The sequence below is a fragment of the Pelobates fuscus genome, chromosome 1 (assembly GCF_036172605.1).
Source record: "Pelobates fuscus isolate aPelFus1 chromosome 1, aPelFus1.pri, whole genome shotgun sequence".
NCBI classification, from domain to species: Eukaryota; Metazoa; Chordata; class Amphibia; order Anura; family Pelobatidae; genus Pelobates; species Pelobates fuscus.
This window is the reverse complement of record NC_086317.1, coordinates 445,308,453-445,329,708: the sequence shown is the minus strand read 5'-3', so window position 1 is coordinate 445,329,708 and position 21,256 is coordinate 445,308,453. Positions and strand designations below refer to the sequence as shown.

At 39.0% G+C, this 21,256-nt stretch overlaps 1 protein-coding gene across 2 annotated transcripts in view; it reads left to right on the top strand.

The window, feature by feature from the left end:
- DDX10 (DEAD-box helicase 10) overlaps positions 1-21,256 on the top strand; it is a 192,613-nt gene that overhangs the window by 16,832 nt on the left and 154,525 nt on the right. For both annotated transcript variants that reach the window (XM_063430098.1, XM_063430090.1), the window contains exons 9-10: positions 1,656-1,740; positions 20,182-20,283. In XM_063430098.1, the coding sequence (XP_063286168.1) occupies positions 1,656-1,740; positions 20,182-20,283 (187 nt within the window). The remainder of the gene's footprint in view (positions 1-1,655; positions 1,741-20,181; positions 20,284-21,256) is intronic.

The window sequence follows — 21,256 nt, the reverse complement described above, 5'->3', positions numbered from 1 at the left end:
AGTATACCATTTCAAATAATAATTGAAAGTCTTAACAGTTGTCACTGCCAACGTTTTGAGTGTTACCCATAGAAATGTTATGGATTCCTCTGCATCCCTAGTGCAGACAGTGAGGTGCAGTGTTTGGCTCTCAATTGGCACTGATTAATGATATATCTTGCTGAAAGTGTTGCAGTACTAAAACCTCTCATGATTGCAGTATAGACAAGCAAACGGCATGGTTGATAGAGCCTATTAAATCCCTGTGCGTTATAGCAACTCACAGCGACACATTTCAGAGATTCATTTTGGTTCTACTCCAAGAAATACCCAGAATTCCAAAGTACGGTTCGTTGCCAAATACCATCAAATTCTTGTAGATGAACCTGGCTTTGAATTACCCTTGGCCCAGTCAGAGAGAGAGCCATGTATTGAGAGAAACCATTTTTTACTTCACTGTATTGATGACAGGAAATTAATTTGCAGGCCGGTTCCTTTTCTTTTTTTTTTCTTTTCTTTTAAAACATCTTGAATGCTTCAGGGGCTGAGACCTGTACAAAATATGGCAGGGATTTCTTACAAGTAATGAAGCCCATATTAAAGGAAGTATCCATGCACCATAATCACGACATCCTGCTTTAATGACTATGGTGCCATGAGTGCCCTCCAGAATTATTAGTCAAACCTTTTGAGAAGTGTTTGACAACTTACCTGTAGTCTTGCTAGGTGAGCAGATGCCAGAAGCTCCTATCCCTGAGCTAAGCTATGCAGTGCATGGAGACCACCATGGAGGTGGTGGTGACTGTTACTCCGCGGTACCCAGGTTAGTTGTCATTCACTTACTCTGGCAGGGTGCCAGGGTACTCCTGGTTCCGTAAGCGTACAGCAAGCTGTAGTGGCCACAGTGCTTGAAGTGTTCCATTAAAGGTAGCATTTTAAATGACCGGGCTAAAGAGACAATCAAACCATTCTTATGGTTTTCTTGGCCTGCTTATGTGTTTGACAGAGAGCCGTTTGTAGGTTTTATTTTATTTATTCAGTTAGCATATGTTTCTATAGATACATTCCTTATTATCAACATACTTTCAGGGTTATTCACAGACAATTGTCAGGAATTTACACTGAATTTAAAGTGAATTTCTAATTTAAGGCCACAAATAGCCAAATTAAAGATATCTAACTTGGAGAATTTTATCCGGTTCAGCTATATATATATATATATATATATATATATATATATATATATATATATATATGCCTTAATTCTCATTAATTCCTGATAAAGTCTCATTTTTGTGAAAAATTCATGAATTTATTTTAAAATCTATGGTGGGGTTCATGGCAAAGTTTTCATGAATTTGTGTGGTTTATACACTAAAGAGTAAATTTGTATTGAACTGAAAATCAGATTTCAAAATTTAAAGGCTATCTAGCTGAATTAAAAAGATTTTCCAAGCTACCTATATTTATTGATGTCCTGGATACTGTATATTTTATTTCCAAATCTATAGCATTATGCTCTTAGTGTGAAGCATGCTTGTGTATTATTTGTGAGTTTCCTTTTATTTGTGTATTCTGTTGGCTGTTAATGTGAGAAGCGGGTACTGGTTTCTTTGTGTTTGGATAATAAATAATGCACCGTTTATATAGAGGAGTCTCATTTCTTTTTGGCACAGATTTCCCTGCAGTGAATTGGGTCCTGCAGTTTGATTGCCCGGAAGATGCCAACACATATATCCACCGAGTCGGGAGAACAGCTAGGTACGTCTCATTTGTTTTAAAGCACCTTTATAATGCCAAGACTGACTGATTGTATTGTTGCTCAGTCTCCGTGTTCTTTAGTCTCTCACATGTTGTTTTTTTTTTTTTTTTTTTGTGCACCTGTTTGTGATCAGAATTTAGTGAACACCTTTGTATTGTGTGTTTCTGACAAATAGGCAATACATACATTACATAATATTAATACTGGCATGGAATGATATGGAGGAATGATATAAAAAAATCAACAAATTCTGTGTCTGCCATGGAATATACTGTACACAAACATTAATTTGTATTTTTATTACTTGTATAGTTTCTCCATGTTATTCCATAACCGTCTTTATATATTGCCCCCATGGCAGTATTTATATTATCTATATAGTTTCTCCATAGTGTTCCATGGCAGTATTTATATTATTCTTAGAGCCCCCCCATGGTATTCCATGGCAGTATTTATATTATGCTTAGAGCCCCCATGGTATTCCATGGCAGTATTTATATTATTCTTAGAGCCCCCCCATGGTATTCCATGGCAGTATTTATATTATTCTTATAGAGCCCCCATGGTATTCCATGACAGTATTTATATTATTCTTATAGAGCCCCCATGGTGTTCCATGGCAGTATTTATATTATTCTTATAGAGCCCCCCCATGGTATTTCATGGCAGTATTTATATTATTCTAATAGAGCCCCCATGGTATTCCATGGCAGTATTTATATTATTCTTAGAGCCCCCATGGTATTCCATGGCAGTATTTATATTATTCTTAGAGCCCCCATGGTATTCCATGGCAGTATTTATATTATTCTTATAGAGCCCCCATGGTATTCCATGGCAGTATTTATATTATTCTTATAGAGCCCCCATGGTATTCCATGGCAGTATTTATATTATTCTTATAGAGCCCCCCCCATGGTATTCCATGGCAGTATTTATAGTATTTATATAGTTTCTCCATGGTATTCCATGGCAGTATTTATATTATGCTTAGAGCCCCCATGGTGTTCCATGGCAGTATTTATATTATGCTTAGAGCCCCCCCATGGTATTCCATGGCAGTATTTATATTATTCTTAGAGCCCCCATGGTATTCCATGGCAGTATTTATAGTATTCTTATAGAGCCCCCCCATGGTATTCCATGGCAGTATTTATAGTATTCTTATAGAGCCCCCCCATGGTATTCCATGGCAGTATTTATATTATTCTTATAGAGCCCCCATGGTATTCCATGGCAGTATTTATATTATTCTTATAGAGCCCCCATGGTATTCCATGGCAGTATTTATATTATTCTTAGAGCCCCCATGGTATTCCATGGCAGTATTTATATTATTCTTATAGAGCCCCCATGGTATTCCATGGCAGTATTTATATTATTCTTAGAGCCCCCCCATGGTATTCCATGGCAGTATTTATATTATTCTTATAGAGCCCCCATGGTATTCCATGGCAGTATTTATATTATTCTTAGAGCCCCCCCATGGTATTCCATGGCAGTATTTATATTATTATAGAGCCCCCATGGTATTCCATGGCAGTATTTATATTATTCTTATAGAGCCCCCATGGTATTCCATGGCAGTATTTATATTATTCTTATAGAGCCCCCATGGTATTCCATGGCAGTATTTATATTATTCTTATAGAGCCCCCATGGTATTCCATGGCAGTATTTATATTATTCTTATAGAGCCCCCCCATGGTATTCCATGGCAGTATTTATATTATTCTTATAGAGCCCCCATGGTATTCCATGGCAGTATTTATATTATTCTTAGAGCCCCCATGGTATTCCATGGCAGTATTTATATTATTCTTATAGAGCCCCCATGGTATTCCATGGCAGTATTTATATTATTCTTAGAGCCCCCCCATGGTATTCCATGGCAGTATTTATATTATGCTTAGAGCCCCCATGGTATTCCATGGCAGTATTTATATTATTATTATAGAGCCCCCATGGTATTCCATGGCAGTATTTATATTATGCTTAGAGCCCCCATGGTATTCCATGGCAGTATTTATATTATTCTTATAGAGCCCCCATGGTATTCCATGGCAGTATTTATATTATTCTTATAGAGCCCCCATGGTATTCCATGGCAGTATTTATATTATTCTTAGAGCCCCCATGGTATTCCATGGCAGTATTTATATTATTCTTATAGAGCCCCCATGGTATTCCATGGCAGTATTTATATTATTCTTAGAGCCCCCCCATGGTATTCCATGGCAGTATTTATATTATGCTTAGAGCCCCCATGGTATTCCATGGCAGTATTTATATTATTCTTAGAGCCCCCCATGGTATTCCATGGCAGTATTTATATTATTCTTATAGAGCCCCCATGGTATTCCATGGCAGTATTTAAATTATTGTTATAGAGCCCTCATGGTATTCCATGGCAGTATTTATATTATTATAGAGCCCCCGTGGTATTCCATGGCAGTATTTATATTATTCTTAGAGCCCCCATGGTATTCCATGGCAGTATTTATATTATTCTTATAGAGCCCCCATGGTATTCCATGGCAGTATTTATATTATTCTTATAGAGCCCCCATGGTATTCCATGGCAGTATTTATATTATTCTTAGAGCCCCCCCATGGTATTCCATGGCAGTATTTATATTATTATAGAGCCCCCGTGGTATTCCATGGCAGTATTTATATTATGCTTAGAGCCCCCATGGTATTCCATGGCAGTATTTATATTATTCTTATAGAGCCCCCATGGTATTCCATGGCAGTATTTATATTATTCTTAGAGCCCCCATGGTATTCCATGGCAGTATTTATATTATTCTTAGAGCCCCCATGGTATTCCATGGCAGTATTTATATTATTATAGAGCCCCCATGGTATTCCATGGCAGTATTTATATTATTCTTATAGAGCCCCCATGGTATTCCATGGCAGTATTTATATTATGCTTAGAGCCCCCATGGTATTCCATGGCAGTATTTATATTATTCTTAGAGCCCCCCCATGGTATTCCATGGCAGTATTTATATTATTCTTATAGAGCCCCCATGGTATTCCATGGCAGTATTTATATTATTCTTATAGAGCCCCCATGGTATTCCATGGCAGTATTTATATTATTCTTAGAGCCCCCCCATGGTATTCCATGGCAGTATTTATATTATTCTTATAGAGCCCCCATGGTATTCCATGGCAGTATTTATATTATTCTTATAGAGCCCCCATGGTATTCCATGGCAGTATTTATATTATTCTTAGAGCCCCCCCATGGTATTCCATGGCAGTATTTATATTATTCTTAGAGCCCCCATGGTATTCCATGGCAGTATTTATATTATTATAGAGCCCCCATGGTATTCCATGGCAGTATTTATATTATTCTTATAGAGCCCCCATGGTATTCCATGGCAGTATTTATATTATTCTTATAGAGCCCCCATGGTATTCCATGGCAGTATTTATATTATTCTTAGAGCCCCCATGGTATTCCATGGCAGTATTTATATTATTCTTATAGAGCCCCCATGGTATTCCATGGCAGTATTTATATTATTATAGAGCCCCCATGGTATTCCATGGCAGTATTTATATTATTCTTATAGAGCCCCCATGGTATTCCATGGCAGTATTTATATTATTATAGAGCCCCCGTGGTATTCCATGGCAGTATTTATATTATGCTTAGAGCCCCCATGGTGTTCCATGGCAGTATTTATATTATGCTTAGAGCCCCCCCATGGTATTCCATGGCAGTATTTATATTATTCTTATAGAGCCCCCATGGTATTCCATGGCAGTATTTATATTATTCTTATAGAGCCCCCATGGTATTCCATGGCAGTATTTATATTATTCTTATAGAGCCCCCCCCATGGTATTCCATGGCAGTATTTATAGTATTTATATAGTTTCTCCATGGTATTCCATGGCAGTATTTATATTATGCTTAGAGCCCCCATGGTGTTCCATGGCAGTATTTATATTATGCTTAGAGCCCCCCCATGGTATTCCATGGCAGTATTTATATTATTCTTAGAGCCCCCCCATGGTATTCCATGGCAGTATTTATATTATTCTTAGAGCCCCCATGGTATTCCATGGCAGTATTTATATTATTCTTATAGAGCCCCCATGGTATTCCATGGCAGTATTTATATTATTCTTAGAGCCCCCCCATGGTATTCCATGGCAGTATTTATATTATTCTTAGAGCCCGCATGGTATTCCATGGCAGTATTTATAGTATTCTTATAGAGCCCCGTGGTATTCCATGGCAGTATTTATAGTATTCTTATAGAGCCCCCATGGTATTCCATGGCAGTATTTATATTATTCTTATAGAGCCCCCCCCCATGGTATTCCATGGCAGTATTTATAGTATTTATATAGTTTCTCCATGGTATTCCATGGCAGTATTTATATTATGCTTAGAGCCCCCATGGTGTTCCATGGCAGTATTTATATTATGCTTAGAGCCCCCCCATGGTATTCCATGGCAGTATTTATATTATGCTTAGAGCCCCCATGGTGTTCCATGGCAGTATTTATATTATTCTTAGAGCCCCCCCATGGTATTCCATGGCAGTATTTATATTATTCTTAGAGCCCCCATGGTATTCCATGGCAGTATTTATATTATTCTTATAGAGCCCCCGTGGTATTCCATGGCAGTATTTATATTATTCTTAGAGCCCCCGTGGTATTCCATGGCAGTATTTATATTATTCTTAGAGCCCCCATGGTATTCCATGGCAGTATTTATATTATTCTTATAGAGCCCCCATGGTATTCCATGGTAGTATTTATATTATTCTTATAGAGCCCCCGTGGTATTCCATGGCAGTATTTATATTATTCTTATAGAGCCCCCATGGTATTCCATGGCAGTATTTATATTATTTATTATTATGATATTTATAGAGCGCCGTTGAATTCCGCAGCTCTTTACAATGGGTGGACGAACAGACATGTAGTTGTAACCAGACAAGCTGGACACACAGGAACAGAGGGGTTGAGGGCCCTGCTCAATGAGCTTACATGCTAGAGGGAGTGGGGTAAAGTGACACAAAAAGGTAAGGATAGTATTAGACTAGTGACAGTTGCAGAAGAGGAATCAGTTAGGAGCTATTATCAGTTTAATTGATACGCTTTTAACGGGGGTTTTTAACGATTTTTTTCTGTCATATGGTGGCAGTAACCTCTGGGTTTTGCTCCTCCCTGTGGACAAGACCTTTAACAAGCTATTTTAAAAGGATCCTCCCCCTTTAGGTATAAATACTGAGCCCGCAAAACCTACCCCAGTCTTCTTTCTTGTCCCGATAGGGATGGACAGGACTTTCGTCGTCTGGTGAGGCACACGGGATGTTGTCTGGGGGATCCGGTCCGAGAGCTGCCCGGGTGGTAAGCTGAGTGGCCCATGCTCCGTTGTCACGCCGTTACGGAGTGTACAGAGGCTGTTGAATTTGTGCCGAGAAGGTTTCCGGCAAAACGCTTCCGGGAGGCGGAGCTCGCTCTGAGCAAGCGCACATCGGTGGAACGCACGCCCTGGTGGTGTTTGCGTTCCACCTAAGCTTCCGGGTGCGCAAAGACGCATGCGCAAACGGAAGCTTAAAGAAATACACACACAAAAAAAAAACCCGCGAAATTTAAATTTAAAAGCTGTGTTGGTACCCACTGACAGCATGGATGCAGGTCAGAAGTGGTACGCCGTGTCACCTGCCCCCCCACACGGCTCAGAGGTATTTTGAGGTAAGATTAATAAAGAAATCTTTACTTTGAAATACTTTCTGAAGAAGATCTATATTCTAAGAGCCTCCATTTATTTTTTACAGATATGTCTAGGGCTACGGTGAAGTCCAAACATTGTTTGCAGCGAATGTGCAACTCCTCTCCCAGACGGGTCTAAGAGAAAATATGCAGTCAGTGTACTGCAAACTCTTTGGAAAGAGATAAGCAAAAGGATATGCAATCTTTCCTATCCTGGTTCCAGGAGAATTTGTCCCAGACCTTGGACACGATTAAAGAATCTAAAAGGGTAGAAGCCCCCATTCAACAAAAGATTAATAAAAGAAAGAGAATTTCTTCATCTGAATCATCTTCGGGAGAATGTTCTTCTTCTTTCGAATCAGTGGATTCAGGTTCCTCGTCGAGTGAACCAGTGGGGTTTCCCTCTGAGGCAATCCGTAAATTTATTAAAGAAGTAAATCTGACAATCCTACCTCAGGGATCAGAAAATCCAAAGAAAGGCTTTTCTGTGCAACAGAGCCTAGTTGATTTTATGTTTAGGGAATGGAAAAACCCGGAAAAACGTGCCTTTATTTCCAGACACTTCAAGGATGTCTTCAGGCTGGCTAGCGACGTTATGTGGGAAGATCTCCCAAAAGTTGATGTTCAGGTGGCACAGATTGCCAAGAGAACCACTATCCCTATAGGAGAAACTGCAGCATTAAAGAATCCTATGGATAAAAGAGCCGAAACCTCGTGTAGGCGGGCTTATCAGACAGCCGGCTTCCAATGCAAAGCCTTACTAGCAGGAGCAGCAGTAGCCAGAGCAAATGAAGTGTGGCTAAATTTAGTACAAGAAAATGTATCGTCTGGTCATGTTGATGATCTGTATCACATGTTTCAGAACATGCATTTGGCGAATGAATTCCTTTTGGATATGTCGGTTGAGGTGCTGAAATTGGCCTCCAGGATCATGGGTTTGTCTTCTGTGGCAAGACGTGCCCTATGGTTGAGGTCTTGGTCGGCAGATACAGCGTCTAAGGCAGTCCTTTGTGAACTACCTCTGGAAAAATCTAAATTATTCGGCGCTCCCTTAGAGGAAATCATAAGACAGATGTCTGAAACCAAGAAGGCACTTCCGCAAGATAGAAAGTTCTCCTGGAGACCGGCGTACAGAAATTACCAATCTAAGGGTAGGAGATCCTTTCAAGAGAGACCACATTTTTTTTCAAAGAAAGGATAAAAGCCGGAAATTTGAAAGTAATGAGGTCAAAAGATCCTTCAGAGACAAGGGGAGGCGTTTTTGACGCCAGAGGTGTGGGAGGACGGCTCCAATATTTTTTTCCGGTGTGGGAACAGACCACAGAGGATCCCTGGGTTCTAAAGATTATCCGAAAGAGACACAAGATTATTTTTCTGGAAAAACCAAAATCAAGGTTTCTACTATCAACTTACCAGTCTGAAAAAAAATCTCGAGCTCTAGATTATCAGACCAGGCTGCTTCTACACAAAGGGGTTATAGAAAGAGTTCCAAGAAAACAGGAATTTCGGGGAGTCTATTCGAGACTATTTCTGGTTCCAAAACCGGACAACTCGTTTCGGCCCATTCTGGATTTGAAGAAGATAAATCCGTTTATCCCCTATCACAGATTCCGTATGGAATCAATCGCATCAATTGTTCCTCTATTACAAAGAGGCGACGTTATGGTAAAGATAGACTTAAAGGATGCGTATCTTCATGTTCCGATAGCCACCGCTTCAAGGAAATATTTAAGATTTGCAATAAGAAGTCACACCGTTCATTTCCAGTTCAGGGCCCTGCCATTCGGTCTGTCGTCCTCTCCAAGGTTCTTTACAAAGATCCTGTCTCCTCTAACTGCTCATTTGAGGGAAAGGGGTATTTCAATTATCCCATATTTAGACGACTGGCTTCTAGTGGCACATACCGAAGATCAACTACACGAGGATCTGCAGGTCACTATAAGGTTTCTTCAGGACCATGGCTGGATCTTGAATCTAAAGAAATCAGTTTGTGTTCCAACAAGAGTTTATAGAGTTTCTCGGCTTCGAGATCAATTCAGACTCCATGTCAATATTCCTTCCCAAACGAAAGAGGAAAAAGATCCGAAAAACGATTTCCAGCCTCCAAAGGATGAAAACTTGTTCCTTCAGAGAGGCCATGAGTGTGTTAGGTCTTCTTACGGCCACCTTTCCGGCGGTCAAATGGGCAAGATCAATGGTCAGACCCTTACAGTGGAACATCCTGACTTCCTGGTCAAAGAAGGAGGAAGATCTGGACGAAATATTCCTGCTGTCCCCTCAGGTGAAGACGCAACTAGATTGGTGGAAAACCTCAGAGTGCCTTTTAAAAGGTTTATCCTTTCTACCAAAGGTCTGGCTAATAGTCACCACGGACGCTTCAAACTCAGGTTGGGGAGCCCACTTAGGCTCCACCATGTTCCAAGGAAAATGGTCTTCCAGGGAAGCAGAGGAATCGACAAATTTCAAAGAATTATTGGCGGTTCTGTATGCTCTTCATCACCTCAGACCTTGGCTACTTCAAAGAGCGGTCAAGATACAGTCAGACAATCGCACGGTAGTCTCTTATATCAATCGACAGGGAGGAACCAGAGCAAGAAGGCTTTACAGTCTTTGTACAGAAGTTATGGAATGGGCGCAGAGAAATCTAGAAGACATCGCAGCGGTTTACATAAGAGGCAGCGACAATATAATAGCCGACGATTTAAACAGAGGGAAGTGGGACCAAAAGGAATGGTCTCTAAACCCAGACGTATTCAGAATCTTGACTGGGAAATTCGGAGTTCCAGAAGTAGATTTGATGGCAAGAGAATCAAACAAGAAGGTTTTCCACTTCGCCTCCCTATTCAGAACGGATCAACCCAATTGGATAGACGCTCTATCGATAAGGTGGGATTTTCAGCTGGCTTACATCTTCCCACCTCTGCCCCTGATCCCAAAGGTCCTCCTCAAGATACGAACAGACAAGGCGAGGATATTGGCGATAATCCCTTATTGGCCAAACAGAGTCTGGTTTGCGGCCCTAAAGAGGATGACTATCCACTATTGGGAGCTTCCCATTTCAGTTCATCTCATTGTGAACAGGAACCTACCCTTGAAAGTACTGGAAATCTTCAGGTTGATGGCTTGGCTACTGCAAGGCTGATCCTTCGAAACAAGGGCTTGCAAGATGAGAGAATAACAGTCTTACTCCACGCCACTAGAAGATCAACTTCTAGGATATACTTCAGAATTTGGTCCAAGTTTCTTCACTGGGGTAGGAATCACCGGGTCTCGATATTGCAACCGTCAATAGATAACATTCTTCAGTTTTTGCAAGACGGCTTTGACGCAGGCCTGGGAGTCTCAACTCTCAAGGTTCAAATCTCAGCTTTGAATTTTTTTCTTATTAAGGATTTGGCAGCCAATGTTTTCGTCAGAAGATTTTTTAGGTCCATCAGCCTCAAGAGACCTCCTAAACGATCGGTGTTTCCGACGTGGGACTTGTCCCTAGTCCTTCAGGCCCTTAGTACTAACCCGTTTGAACCTTTGGAGGAAGTTCCTTTAAAAATTTTATCTCTTAAGGTATTGGTTTTTGGTAGCCATCACGTCAGCCAAAAGAACTTCACGCCCTATCCTCCTCAGATGAATTCACCATTTTTCATGAGGACAAAGTGGTTCTTTACCCGAGACCATCTTTTCTTCCGAAAGTTTTATCTTCAAAAAATGTTAATCAACCTATTATTTTACCTTCCTTTTTTAGTGCGCCCTCATCCCTTCAAGAAGAAGAGCGCTATGTATATATTTAAACAGAACAAAGGAGTTTAGAGTTTCGGATCACCTGTTTGTTAATTTTCAGGGTCACCTAAAGGGCAAGGTAGCTTCCCGTGGGACCTTATCTCGTTGGCTTATTCAGGCTATCGATTTGGCATATTCTTCCTCAGGTCTTCAGTCTCCTGCTACAATCAAGGCCCATTCTACTCGAGCCATGGCTACCTCATGGGCAGAAAGAGCACTGGCATCTCCAGAAGTCATTTGCAAGGCGGCATGCTGGTCGTCCTTCAACACCTTTATCAAGCACTACCGGCTAGACATATTCTCTGCCTCTGAGGCTGCTTTTGGGCGTAAGGTGTTACAAGCCGTCGTGGCATAGGTCCCGCCCAGAGGAATTCTTGCTATATCCCAGAGGTTACTGCCACCATATGACAGAAAAAACAGAAATTTTTACTTACCGTAAATTCTTTTTTTCTTAATATGGTGGCAGTATTATTACCCTCCCTCTTTATTAAAGCATTTTTTGCATTTGATGTTTGATTGGTCTGGTTTCTTTACTTGTCACGTACTGGGGTAGGTTTTGCGGGCTCAGTATTTATACCTAAAGGGGGATGATCCTTTTAAAATAGCTTGTTAAAGGTCTTGTCCACAGGGAGGAGCAAAACCCAGAGGTTACTGCCACCATATTAAGAAAAAAAGAATTTACGGTAAGTAAAAATTTCTGTTTTTGAAGGAGTGGAGACTGGGTGAGCATCTAACGGAGGAGGGAAGCGAGTTCCAGTATTTATATAGTTTCTCCATGGTATTCCCTGGCAGTATTTATATTATTTATTTAGTTTCTCCATGGTATTCCATGGCAGTATTTATATTATTTATATAGTTTCTCCATGGTATTCCCTGGCAGTATTTATATTATTTATTTAGTTTCTCCATGGTATTCCATGGCAGTATTTATATTATTCTTATAGAGCCCCCATGGTATTCCATGGCAGTATTTATATTATTCTTATAGAGCCCCCATGGTATTCCATGGCAGTATTTATATTATTCTTATAGAGCCCCCATGGTATTCCATGGCAGTATTTATATTTTTAAAGTTTTTCCTTGGCAGTATTTATATTTTTATAGTTTTTCCTTGGCAGTATTTATATTATTTACATAGTTTCTTCATTCAATTCCATGGCCGTATTTATATTATTTACATCGTTTCTCCATGGCAGTATTTATATTATTTATAGAGTTTCTCCATGGCAGTATTTATATTATTGATAGAGTTTCTCCATGGTGTTTCATGGCAGTATTTATTTAGAGACTCGATGTCCATGTTATGACTGTATTTATATTATGCCTCCATGTCTATATATTGCCTCCTATCCCTCAACCGGAATACTGAATGTGAGTGTGTAACTGCTAAAGGTTGAGCAGCCAGTAACTTTACAGACGATCATCGTCACATTCCCCTAGTGGTAGGATGGAGGATTTACAGTTGTAATCAAAATTATTCAACCCCAATTAAAAATCAGTTTTATTGTCAAATTTACAGACTTTCAGCTGTTTGCATGAACAAATCAAAGAAAAGCAATTGAAATCGCTCAACACAATTAATACTTCAAGTGGCTTCCCCAAATTTAATTGAAAATGCAACTTATAATGGCTTCTGCAGTCTCAATTATTCAACCCTCTGAATAGAATCCCTCACAACAGCTCAAATATGCAAAACAGGCGTTGTCTCAAGCACACCTGATGCAATTAATCTAGGGCTTTATTAGTTGCACCAGGTGTGCTTAAGCTGGAACACTTGAAATATCTGAACTGGGTTTGTAGAGTGTCACGTTTGACTGCATGTTTGAAATATGGCCTAATTCTATTGCCAAGTCCAAAGAATTGTCCACAAAGTTAAGAGAAGAGATCATCGCCCTTCACAAACAAGGAACAGGATCCAAAAAGATTGTGAAGGCACTGAATGTTCCTAGAAATACCATTGGAAGTATAGTTAGGAAGTTCAAAGTTGAAGGAACCATGTTTACATTACCTGGATGGGGCAGAAAAAAGCAAACTATCAATGGCTGAAACCAGATTTCTGAGAAGGCAGGTTGAAAAAAAACCTTGAGTGACTGCAAAACCCCCTGTAGCAAGACTTGGTGGCAACAGACAGAGGTTTCAGTGAGCACAGTAAGCTGCATACTAAAAGCAGAAGGATTCCATGTCAGAACTCAGACACACCCCACTACTGACCCCAAAACACAAGAATAGTCCGTTCAAATATGCTCATATCAATAAGCCACATGAATTTTGGGATTCAGTTCTGTGCAGCGATGAAATAAAACTGGAACTTTTTCGGCCCAATGGATCAGCGGTATGACTGGAGGAAGAAGAAGGTAGCATATGCTGAAAAGTACATGTTGCCTACAGTTAAACCTGGTGGTGACTCGGGGATGCTCTGAGGCTGCTTTGCATCCTCTGACACTGGGAACCTACAGCGTGTGGAAGGCAAGATGGATTCATTGAAGTATCAGGAAATCGTAGGAGAAAATGTCATGCCGTCTTTGAGGAAGCTAAAACTTGGGCTTAATTAATCCAACAAAACAATGATCCCAAGCATACCTCAAATCCCACCAAGGTTTGGTTGCAGAAGAAATCCTGGAAAATACTACAGTGGCCATCACATTCCCCTGACTTGAACCCCAATGAAAATTCCTGGTGGTATTCAAAGAAAGCGTCTGCAACACTCAAACTCGAGCATATTACTAATCTGGAGTCCATTGTTCAAGAGCAATGGGCCAAGATTCCCCAGTAATGCTGGCAGGAGCTGATCTCTGGCTCTGCATCTCATTTGCAGCTGGTGATAACCGCAAAAGGGTGCTCTAAAAAATACTAAAATGCTTGCAATGAAGGGTTGAATAATTTTGAGACTGGAGAAGTCATAAGTTGCATTTTCAGTTGAATTTGGGGAAAACACTTGAAGCATTCGTTGTGTTGAGCTATTTTAATTGCTTTCGTTTGATTTTGTTTATTGCAAACTGCTGAAAATCTGTACGTTTTGTCAATATTCTTTCCTATATACCCCAAACCGATTGTCTTCAATTGGTTTGTTGCTTCCTGTGTCCTGTAAATTTTAAGTTTAAGCATGTGTGGGATAATGCTATGCTAGCTATAAGATAAGGCCAGGGACTAATGAAAGTATTTAGAAAATTGGGCAGACTAGATGGGCCGACTGGTTCTTATCTGCCATCACGTTCTATGTTTCTAATTTGGTGACAAGTCTGTGCTAGCTAATCCCAAGATTTTACATGTGAAGGACAGCTTCTTGGTTGTGAGCATATTGTGTAAGACCCGGATTACATTTTAATAGCTGGTGCTAACAAAGCTTGATAAGACTTCATTGATAATTTTATGGTCCACGAGAGTATTTAATTGTCCCACATAAAAGCCTTAATTAATGATCAGCACTAATTAGGATCCTGCATAATCTGGTATCATTAAAATAATTTCTCTGTTCTCTGCCATTCTTTATGGTAAATGTAGGAAGTCAGTGATGCGCACTCTCGTTCTTACACTAGCTGCTTAATAAACTTATTTGCTTTCCGAATTAACTGCTTAGTGTAACTTATGCTTACAGTCAGATTTCATTAAAACAGGATGCTTTTAAGTACGCGCATTTATTTAATGAATAATAGCTAGAGAAGCTGTTGAGCATACATTGCCTGCTTAAAGGGAAACTGATATTTTGGATCTTGTGAAACCTACTGGCCCGTATTGGCTAGCCCTTGTCGCTGCAATGGCTGTGGTTCGGTTTCTGTACGAGTGCAGGAGATTGATAATGGTCGGTGATAAGGCAGATTGATGCACAAAGCGAGACAACCAAAACTGTGAAATCGGTGGATAGGCTAATAGCTGTGCTTTCTGGTATCAACGTATTTTCCATAGGATAATACACAAGGAAGTGGGGCGTGCAGCCTTTCCATACAGATTGCAGGAACTGTGAAATAAATGAAAAGGCTCAAGGAAAATGTGTGAGAGCTTTTAAAAATATCCGATTGTTTGGTGGTGTTGCATTGGAATATTAAAAGGTACCTGAACCTGTCACTAGAGGGCAATAGTACATCAGGTTACATTTTTAATGGTATCGGCTTACCTTTCACCACATCCACAGTCCTCTATAAAATAACACAGTATTGCATATTCTGGGATAGCTCATCCTTATAAGAAATGATAATCTGGAACACTTCAAAGCGTCTCCGTGTGTTCAATAATACGAAATCTAACTCAAAAAAGTACATTTGGCAGTCACATGTAATTCAGCCAAGTCTTGAGGTCTAGATGTTCTTATTACCCAATAATTGTACTCCCTCTATGGACCTTGAAAGGCTGTCCTAACATTTCCTAGAATTGAGCTTCAGACTCTGAGATACCAGTGTGCTAACCTCCCGAGCTATCTAAAATAAAGCTCTCATTTACTTTGGTTTTATGTCATTGTTTTATGATGAAGCTTCATACGAGTTTGAGAACAGCTGTGTCGTTTCCCATCTCCTAGCTCCCTGCGTTTAAGAAAACACTGATTAACATGTAGTCCTCTGGTTTTTATGGATTACTTTTTTAGATTTTGGATTAAATATTATTTTTTCTGCTGTGCCAGTACTAACTGGGAAAAAAAAAAGTGACATGCGCAGTCTCTAACATTACGGCTTATTTAGCTAGCAGCTATAACCAGTTTGAAAATCTTCAGTATCTATTATTCATGGTTTGAATGGCTATATAGTAATATAGAACTAAATGTATCTTGGTGTTAATCTAAGAAATTACCTGATTTGAAAAAAATGTAAATTATTTACAATAGTTTAAAAAGACACTTCTACACACTCGTCTTTAAGGCCTTCTGATTTGAGAATAATCTTATTCTATATATATTCCTTAAACTTCTGATGAAGCTCTCCGATTGCCTTGGTACTCACAACTCATTAGTTCCATAGTCAAACACCCTGAGACATCATGGGACATGTAGTTCCAGTGAAGCTGGAAAGTTGTTTGCTTGAGTACCCCAGATCAAAGGCACATTAACGGTGTTATTTACTATAAAAAGTCTCACAGTGTAATATTTTTCTCAAGTCTTCATACATAGGATACATGGATCAGAAGATATGGATCAGAAGAGATTTATGCCACTGGCGTTTAAACATAAACAAAGCAGTTTAATACTATTCTGATGAATATTTATACAAGCCAGTGTATCAAATAAATAACACAATTTTTTTTTCTGTTGCAATCAATAATATGTGCTCTAACCCTGCGGTATATTTTTCTAGCAGAGTGAGCAATGTGAATGCTAGGATATGAATTGTAAAATTGAGACAAAAATAGCAGATTTCTGGAAATTCTCACGCTCCACGATCTTTACACCTTTTTAGTCTGAATTTTGCAGATTTTAATTCCCTACAGTTTTAGTGTACAAATCCCTAAATCATAGGCTTCACATCAGGTGTATGATTCAGCAAGAGGCTGGCTGAGAGTCGTGGCAGCAAACATCCTGCGGTTTAAGCCTTATTAACTGCTTTCAGTGTATTTAATCAACTGCAAATTTAAATGGCATTTTCTCTTAATCATAAATTGCTAAAGTAATTATTTGTTAATAGAATGCAGCTCCCACGCACATAGGCAGATATTAGGGGAGGTTAAAGGATTAATGGATGCTGTTTGGTTTTTGTTATCTTTAAAGGAAAAGTTCAGCGTCTCCATGCAGTGTGGGGACGCTGAACGTCAGTGTTGCACATTGTGCAGCACTGCCCCAAGAAGCTCCTTGAGTGGCCGTATGATTGACCGTCACTGGAGGTATCCCTAAGGAGCAATGTAAACACTGTTTTTTCTCTAAAAAAGCCAGTGTTTACATGAGAATGTGTGCATAGATGGGCTTTACTTACCAGCACAACTACATTAAGCTGTAGTTGTTCTGGTGACTATAGTGTCCCTTTAAGCTTTCAATGTTTTTGAATACCTTTTTTGGGGGTTTAGCAGACTCTGACACTTTAAAGCTCTAGCAACTTAAAGGGACACTAGTCACCAAAACAACTTTAGCTCAGAAATAAAAAAATTGTGTTTGCCTGTTACTGTATACTACCATCTTCAATAATTTGATTTTGTATCTTTGACACTACAATATGTCTGTGTACAATTTCTATAAACAAGCTCAATTAAAACGGTTTGAGAAAAAAACCAAAATTAAAAAAAAAAAAACACCATTTAGGAGGCTTGGACGGGACCAGCTTGTAGCTTCCTATTGACAAGTGTCAAATACACCACCTCAATGCTGGATTCTCAAATCTTTTAGGGCAAACTATGCAGACTACATGTAAACAAAGTTTTAGATTTGCTTACTGCCGCTGGTCGGTTTACTTGTTATATTTTACAAAACTTTCCTCAGAGTGGCCACAACTACAACCTGACGTGACATTATCAAAGTGTAATACCTGAGGGTTTCTCTATCAAGGAGAGAGTCGTGCCTGCATTTCAGTTTTAGTTGTTTGAGGGATCGGTAAAATAGGCAAACACTGTGAATTCCCTCTGTAATGGCACATCGGAGGTAAAACTTGTTTTAGACTTATTGAAGAGTTGAATATTCTGTTATGTCAGTTTTTTGTGTTCTCTTACTCCTGTTTTGGTGTAAGTGTGTATACAGGCATGTTGTCTAGATGAGTGGTCTACTTCAGCGGTGGAACCAACCGTTCACCCCCAGGTCTTGAAGAGAAAAAATGCTCTCTGCTTCAGATAGACTGCTAACTAGGGCATCAAATGAAACATTGAAAGTTTATATACCGTATATTTTTTTCATTATAATTAATGCATTATCAACATAATGCATTTAAAATAGGGGTTTATTTTTATGGTTTGCCATTTAGACTTATCATAAAGCACAATCTTCTTAAAGGAACACTATAGGGTCAGGAACACAAACATGTATTCCTGACCTTATAATAATAATAAAAAAACATTTAGCCCCCTTGCTTTCCCTAAATATAGTGTAATCTTACCTTTACTCTAGTCTCCTGCTGCTGACTCTGCCCCTGATCTGCCTGCTTGGCTAACATCATCTGAAGTGGTGATCTGAGCCAATCACAATGCTTTCTTATAGGAAAGCATTTGATTGGCTGAGCTTGTCATGGAAGCAGATCAGGGGCAGAGCCAGCACAAGCCAGACATAGCCCTGGACAATCAGCATCTCCTCATAGAGATGCATTGATTCAATGCATCTCTATGAGGAGAGTGCAGTGTATCTGTGCATAGGATGGAGACACTAAATGTCAGTGATGCACACTGTGCAGCACTGCCCCAGCAAGCACCTCTAGTAGCCATATGAGGAGTGGCCATTAGAGATATATATGTATGCTGTAATTAAACACTGCATTTTCTCTGAAAAGACATTGTTCATCAAAAACCCTAAAGAGAAGGATAATGTTCACTAGAACAAATGCAACAAGCTGTAGTTTCCCATTAATATTAAGGTTGTATAATTATTTCCATGTGTCTAAATTTTGATTGTCCGCTCCACACAGTTGACTGCTTAGCGAATAATTCTCTTGATATGCCAGGTTATTATTATTATTATTATTATTATTATTATTAATAGTGCAAACCTATTCCACAGCGCTTTACATTTTTTATTGAGTATTTAACAGCAAAGAAGACAAACCATTATGTTAACATGGACAAAATGTAAACATTGACACCGATCAAACAAGTTTACAGTCTTCTAGAGTTGGATGACCGGAGTTTAATTAAACACAATTAATTTGTGGGTTGGCAACAAGTGACCCCTTTTTTATTTTTTCCTCGCTGACTGGAATCATGGTGTTGTCTTTCGGGAATATTTTTAACAGTACCAGGTTGCTTTTCTTTTAAAAACTTTTAAGAAAATACCGAATTATGCTATAGTACAATTTTAAGGGCCAAAGCAGACCATTTGATTATGTTAAAGTTTTCATGAGAACCACAGTTTTATCAAAAAAGGGTTTGTTAAAAAAAAAAGAAGAAACAAACTGTAACATTGAGGACAAGCACCATAACCACTAAATGTACTTGTAGTGGTTATGGTTCTTGGTCTACACCTTTTGATATTGATAATCCGAGAATGAACAATTAAATACAGCCTTGGTACATGTGATACAAAAATAAAAACCAGTAATTGTTTGTGTTGACCGGCTCTTCTTGTACCTACATTGAAATTCTACTGCAAGGGAGATTGAAGTGTATTCTGCTTGAAAGAAATATTTATTTTATAGCAGCATAAATAAATGAACACAACTTTTACTGTGACTTTAGCTTCACCCTTCATGTTTTAACATTCGGCGTTTCTGTCTTTGGCTGTCTATTTTGTGGCTTGCAATGTATGACCTAATTAATTTTTAATGGTTTGCATAGTACTGTTCTAATACATTGATGCAAAGGCGTGCACACTTTTTTTTTAATGAAATGTGGGAATGTATCACGTTGTTTGGGGTTTTGTTAAATGTTGTTTTTGCTTTTTTAAATATGTAGTTGAATATATGCAAAGTGAGCATCCTTAGAAAATAATTTATACCTGTACCTTCACAATAGTACAGCAGGGTTTTCAAAATAACCCATCAAATCTGTAGGCGCTAGGACATTAAAAAATGTATAATTTCACTGAGAAATAAAGCTTTTATGTGTAGCTACCTTCACATTCCACAGGTTTCGCTAGATGTGGGAGACCTATAACTGATATTTCGTTTGTATGCAGCTTCTATTCTCAAATGTATCACTTTTATGCACAATTTGTTGTTTTAAGATGACCTGTATGCCCCAGTGTCACCACTGGTATATTTTGCCATTACTCCGTTCTGGAGAGCTGCAGTTCTTTGTAATGCTCTTTGTTATGAAGTGTCCTTGGTATGTACTTTTTTTTTTTTCCTTTTTCTAAACAGGTACAAGGAGGGGGGAGAAGCTTTACTGGTCCTGCTGCCATCTGAGCGTAATGGTATGGTTAAACAACTGGAGGAAAAAAAGGTCCCGATTAATGAAATCAAGTAAGTAAACAGGACTGTCTGGATAAATCTCTGTTGCCTTAACAGCCGCCCCCCACCCCCTTGCTATAATATAAAATTTTTATTTTTAATTTGGAATGCTTCAAATTCCAGATGTTTGACAATTCACACAACTGCTCCAAAACCAGTAAGTGTGTGTGTGTGTGTGTGTGTGTGTGTGTGTGTGTATATATATATATATATATATATATATATATATATATATATATATATATATATACATACATTGATACGTGCCGAATCCCTATAAAACCAGTGGTACCTGGAATACCTGATGTTCCTTTTCAAAGCTAATATTATGCTCTCTTCTATTAACGAAGGATAGGCAACCTCCGACTACATCTGGATGCTTTGCCAGCACAATGGGAGACGTAGTCTAGAACATCTGGAGTGCCGAAGGTTGCCTACTCCTGTAATATGGTTTCCACAGTCTTGTAGGTCAATTCTATTCGCACTCCTGAGATTTTTTTGTAAGGATTTTCATTTTCTGAAAGCAAAAACAACCCTATGTATAAACCGAGGAAGGATCAGTTGGAGTGATGCATAGGTTTGGAAAGAAATAGATTTAATGTACTTGAGAGCAGCCAACATATTACTAGGGTATTACCCTCATTAATGTAACTTCCTGTCACATGCAGCCTATCTGAAGGATATGTGTTTGCTTGTTATTGTGTGTGTGTGTGACAATAAATTACCCCAAGACAACCTAGGTGCTCGATCTATATTTAACCAACTGTGGTCCTTGCATAAAGTAAACGTATATTCACTTATGTAATCTGAATCTTCAAAACAAAGCTGTCTTTTAGGTATGCGCACACATTTCACTTGATTGGGCAGTGGAGATTTTTATTAATATTATTTATTTAAAGGAAGACTACAAATAAATTTAAAGTGTTGGTGTTTAGATTCCTTGTCTCATCATTTGAACCCACCCCCATCATCTTTGTCTCCTCTA